Source organism: Malus sylvestris, chromosome 7 (genome assembly GCF_916048215.2).
Source record: "Malus sylvestris chromosome 7, drMalSylv7.2, whole genome shotgun sequence".
Lineage (NCBI taxonomy): Eukaryota > Viridiplantae > Streptophyta > Magnoliopsida > Rosales > Rosaceae > Malus > Malus sylvestris.
Window position 1 is genome coordinate 13,502,367 of NC_062266.1, and position 5,387 is coordinate 13,507,753.

Sequence of the window (5,387 nt, forward strand, 5' to 3'; positions counted from 1 at the left end):
ATTTCATCTAAGGCGAATATCACGCTCTTAGGGGTTGCATGGTTTTTCAAAAGGTTTTCATAGAATTTAATGAGTCTTACATGTTTATATTTGATCTGAATATCACAAACGGATTGCATGGTAAATATATGTTCTTACTTGAATATCACGAGGAGAATATATATTAGGAAAACCTAACCTTCAAAGTGGCATGTGTAGATCATAAGTAATTGGTAGAAATTCGTAGGATTGCTAGGTGATGGTGGAACCCTAGTGCCTTTATAAATTGGTATTTAAAACTCTTTTCTTCGATTATATTAGTTTTTGTTTAAAATTCGTTTTTAATATTACCCAATCTCAAAATCTCTTTTCTCAAGTTTTAATTCTAAGTAGTTGATTAGGAATTGTTTTTACATAAATTGTTTAAATAGTCCTTGAGGAGAACGACCTTGCATGAGCATCTATACTACGACATCTTTGTATTCTTGCAAGTATTTCACGTGATTTTGCTCTTATTTACATAGGTGGCAAAATCCCTATCATATATTACATGAATAATAATCAGTAGAGTTAAGTTTTCCCTGCAGATTAATATTGGCCCAGTCGTATCTCATGTGGTGAGACCACTGGTGATTATAATTAAAAAGCAACACCTATTTACTTTGTGCTTTGTTTATTGATTATAACATTCATTCAACAATGAGTTGCCCAATCCAGTGGTGACTTATAACCAATGGTACTAGATGAATCAAACACCCGTAGGTTACGGACCCTCATCTCTTTTCTTCCTGCATTAGTGGGTGTGGAAGAGAAACGCTAGAACCATGCAACAGATCCAGCAACACCACTTTGGCCTACATGCTCATCTTCTCTTCTCTTTCTCAAGATCTCTCGCTCTCCTTTTTCTTACTTTTTAACTTTCATCGACTACATCGGCAATTGTGGCTGCTCCATCCTTCTTGCAAACCCCTGCCATATGCTATAAACTATGATGACTGCATTCATCGTAGATTTGCAAATATTTTGACACATTCGACGAATCAACGTTCTTCCAACAATCAAAGGCATAATGATCCAAGAGAAGAAAACAAGTCGCTCATCAAGTACGCTTGGAAAGAAGATGGAGACTAAAGAGACTGAAGAAAGAGAGCCGGTGAGTAGAGCAATATGACCGGACATTCGAGAGTAGAATATGGTAGTGCAGTTACGGCGTGATTTTATGTTAGCTGCAAATGCAAAGCAGTAGACTAACGTTGTCGACAAAAATATCCACATGACTCTTGGGTGCGTGTCGAATGGGGAGACGTTTGCACCTTGACATTTCACTTGAAGGACGCCGATTAGCAGTGGATTCAGAAATGCAAAGATGGCATGCCATGGCATTGAGGAAATGAACCCTTTCAACCTACAGAATGAAATAAAATAAAACGTCATGCAAACTAACTCATCTAAAGAAGTGCAATTATGTTAAACAATATCTTTTACTCTTCATGAAGAGTGGGCTTTCATAACTCTCTGCGAAATCAAGTGATGATCACTTAGTATAAGCTTTTAGCTATAAGAAAGAAAGTCTAAAGCTTTGGGAGCTGCTACTTCTTATCCAAAAAATCATCATATACTCATCCATTACGAAAGGGTAAGGCTAGGGAGACTAAATTTGTAAACTAAATGAAGTGTCAACAATAAGAAATAAGCATGTTAATCAACACTTAACTAATAATCCAATTATTAACTTCCATGTCATTTTGAAGAATGCAAGAATAACCTTTGGAGTGGCTATAATAGCTACCGAAACTGTAATTAGGTCTCGTTTGGTATAAATGATTGAATTAGAATGGATAACCATCTAAGTTCCGATTATATAGAAGGTAGAGGATACTGATTTTTCATTTTCACGGGATTAGAAGAGAAGCAGACATGAATGAAACTTTTCCTTTCTAATTCTTCCGTTTTAGGGAGGACTGAAATGGTTCTTCATAAGTAATATCTTCTACCTCCAAGTTAGTCACAATGTTCTCAATTCGTCCTTTCAACATATATAATTTGAAAATAGCTCTTAGGAATATGATTATTCAATATAAAACCACACCCACAAAATGTAACTAATTAATGTTAAACATGAACATCACATGATAAGAACTCATAATGACCCAAAGAAGGTCGAGCTACTTACACAAGTCGGGCAGAAGTGGAAAATGGCCAGCCTTCAATGATCGATGCCCTAATTTAAAGATATATAAAATAATACATATCGGCGGCCATGAAAACTTGGTTACAGTTTACTCAAAATCCGGTCATCAAACACCTTAAGTATAACGATATCATTTACGCAAGCGTGCCTTTACCGCTATTATTTGAGCGATCATGCCATTACAAGTCAAACCAAATCTAATCCACCATTATCAGTAATCTATCTATCTCTCTGTCTGTCTATCTATCTATCTATATGTAATCTACCCTACTCATACGTGTGTGTGTGTGTATATATATTCTATATAAGTAGAAGTAGAAGTATACGTACTGTGGGCATATGTTTGTTGCTGAAGGTTGTCTCATTGTGATCAATTGTAAGCATAAAAATATATAAGCAGAAACGGCAGTAATATGAAGAAAGTACAACCTCTTATTTTTTGTTTTCCTTCTGAGCTTGATATGATTCCATTTGGAGACTTTATTGCTGCTGCTGCTAGATCTCCAAACCGCGAAGTCAGCACGGCGCTCTCTGCTCTCCATATGTAAGCAATTTCTCTGCTCTCCATATTTAAAGGAGGAAGGCAGTCTTTCTATTTATAACTGCCTAATTAATGAAGCAGTTGGTTAGTTCAAAAATATAATTAAATATGTCGGTGACTTTTAACTGATGGAGTACTGACTTGATGGATCAGTGGATATATATCAATCTGAGATCAACAAATTAACATGGTAGATAAATTTTTTTTTGGTGAAAAAAACAAGGTAGATAGGTAATAGTGTACTATTTCTATATCGAGTATTCATCCCTAGCTAGATAGAGACAATTAACAAGCTTGGAAGAAAAGGACTCACGTACATGTTCTGCATAATTTACACCAGATAAGAACAAAATTAATGGAGGGACTGCTGATATGTGCGCTCGTGTAAATATGCCCAAAGAAAATATGGCATCACCGTTTTGCTTTCATTCTCTTCAATCCTGTTCATTCCAGATCAAACCCTCTCTCCTTCTAGCTTAGAGTTGTATTCTAATCCCAAATCAAAGCAGCTTTTGCAGTTGCCGCCTTGCTTGTAATCAAAGTTTAAATCTTAATAATTAATAACGAATTCAGAAAGATGTACTATACATTTCAACCACATATTCACCAATTAACAATTCAGTTGAAGTGTAATTTTGTGACATATATGTACCATAATTTTAGGCTTGTTTTCAAAGCTTGAATTAACCAAAATCGAAAATATAGTTAGTTCTTAGAAGCATTAGCTTGTTGTTCATCCTTAAATGTCTCCACATTTTGTCTATCTTTCCACACACGTATCGGTGAGTGTACTAGCAAACATAATGAACATTACATTGATTTAATTATAAGAATTATATTGCTGACAAGTGAAAATTAAATGTTGAAGTCTAGGGTTTCAAGCAAAATCTGTAAACTTTTTGTGTAGTGCATGCATGCCTGATGATCCAGAGGGATCGATGGACACTTCCGAGTTTACTTTTTGTTAAAATTAAACAGTTTTAGTATTAATATTTGATGTAGGCTTCTTTATTACTGCATCACAATGTAATTCCTAGCTAGAACCCTCACAAAAATTACCATAAACATGTATGTAATTTTGTGTAAATTTCGTGTGTAGTTTAAAAATACATGATCAATCCAGAAATGCCCTTAGAAACATCAGTAGTGCACATATATTATTTGATACAGCTGTTAAAACACAAAAAAAGAAAAGAAAGGTAAATGTTATATATATATATATATATATAAACTACTAGTAGTGCACGCGTTCAAGCCTGCATACTTTTCTTTTTTTGGTGGTTATTGAATTCTTAAGTATTATTTACCTTTTGCACTCAAATGTACTTTCCGGCCGTATAATAATTGCTATCTTTCTTCAGAGTATGATGGCAATAGCCTCCTTTGCTGCTGGCTAAGGTTTCTCTGGCACTAATTTTTTGATCAGATAAATCCCCCACCAGATATTCTCCACCATTTAGAGTTCAAAGCAAAAACCACTGATGATTAAAAGCAAAAGCAAGTTGCCTTTTCTTCGTCTATGTCTAGCACTATCAGCTTAATATATTGCCATGCATATTTCTTTCTTCGACAACTTTATATATGCGCGAAAGATATGGAATGTCGTTGAAAGATCCCTTTCCATTATTATTGTGAAATTGGTTGAAAACGCAAAGATAAGTACATGATAGAAAATTCCTCAAAAAAGGATATTCACGTTCTAAGAAAAGTATGGCACCTTGCAATTGCATTGTAACTCATTTGAAAAGTGCGCTAGTCAAATCTGATGAGGGGGTCACCCCGACCTTCAAATCCGAGGAACTTCAAGTCCCCTTGATATAGCTTTTAGTTTTTATTCTTTAAAAACTGAAAATAAAAAATTTGTCTATTAATTACTTTTAATTTTCATTTTTTTTAAATGAAAATTTGAAAACCAAAAGTTAAAAACTAAAAACCGAAAGTCAAAATTTGAACACTTAAAAAAAAAAAAAAGTAGCATTTAATATGTGGTTGTCAATTTTTAGCTTTTGGTTTTTTTTTTTATTTAATTGCAAGTAGCTACCAAATAGTTTTCAGCAAATAAGTTGTCGGTTAAAAAAAAAAAAAAAGAGAAAACTGAATTTATAGTGCATATATATAAGATGGAGATATGGATAGAATTTTCACCAAGTTCCACAAGATCAATACATTGTTGCTGAATTACATGCATTCTGAGGTTATTTTTTTTTCTTTCTTTTGTTTAGCAAAGAATGAGTTGAATATTAAAGTGGATTCCGGATCCTCTTTACAAGGATCATAGAGATCCTCACATTCTATTCGTTCATCATATATTGTGCAGCCTAAAATCATTTTGAATTTTTTTATTTAAAATTAAACACAAACAGTATCTAACAAAAGTTGACTATACAATATACGATGAACGGATAAGATGTGAGGATGAATCCTCACAAAGAGTCCGAAGAGGATCCTCATCCTATTAAAGTGACTCTTATACACATTGTAGAATAGTATGTTTACAAAAAGCTATATACACAGACCTAACGGAGCATCCACCTATAGAAACTCTGAATCCAAGAACCAGAGTCGCTTTAGGAGGAGAGAAAGAGTAATGCTAGGGGGATTAAATTTGTAGACAAAATTTTATTAACTAAATGACATGGAAGTTAATGATTGAATTACTAAGTGTTGATTAACGTT

General features: G+C 33.9%; 1 protein-coding gene across 1 annotated transcript; it reads right to left on the minus strand.

Moving 5' to 3' along the window:
• Positions 1 to 480: 480 nt before the first annotated feature.
• Positions 481 to 2,728, minus strand: LOC126627795 (uncharacterized). The gene is made up of 2 exons (XM_050297350.1): positions 2,600 to 2,728; positions 481 to 1,384 (listed from the first exon to the last, which is right to left on the minus strand). The coding sequence occupies exons 1-2, from the start codon at positions 2,710 to 2,712 to the stop codon at positions 907 to 909; spliced, it is 591 nt and encodes a 196-aa protein (XP_050153307.1). The 5' UTR covers positions 2,713 to 2,728; the 3' UTR covers positions 481 to 906.
• Between the last annotated feature and the right edge of the window lie 2,659 nt (positions 2,729 to 5,387).

What these genes read in the sequence shown, in the direction of transcription:
- LOC126627795 (XM_050297350.1), bottom strand. Translation starts at nt 2,712, where the DNA reads ATGGAGAGCAGAGAGCGCCGTGCTGACTTCGCGGTTTGGAGATCTAGC. An exon ending in AGGAAAACAAAAAATAAGAG is followed by an intron (nt 1,385 to 2,599) that starts GTTGTACTTTCT and finishes TTCATTCTGTAG; the next exon opens with GTTGAAAGGGTTCATTTCCT.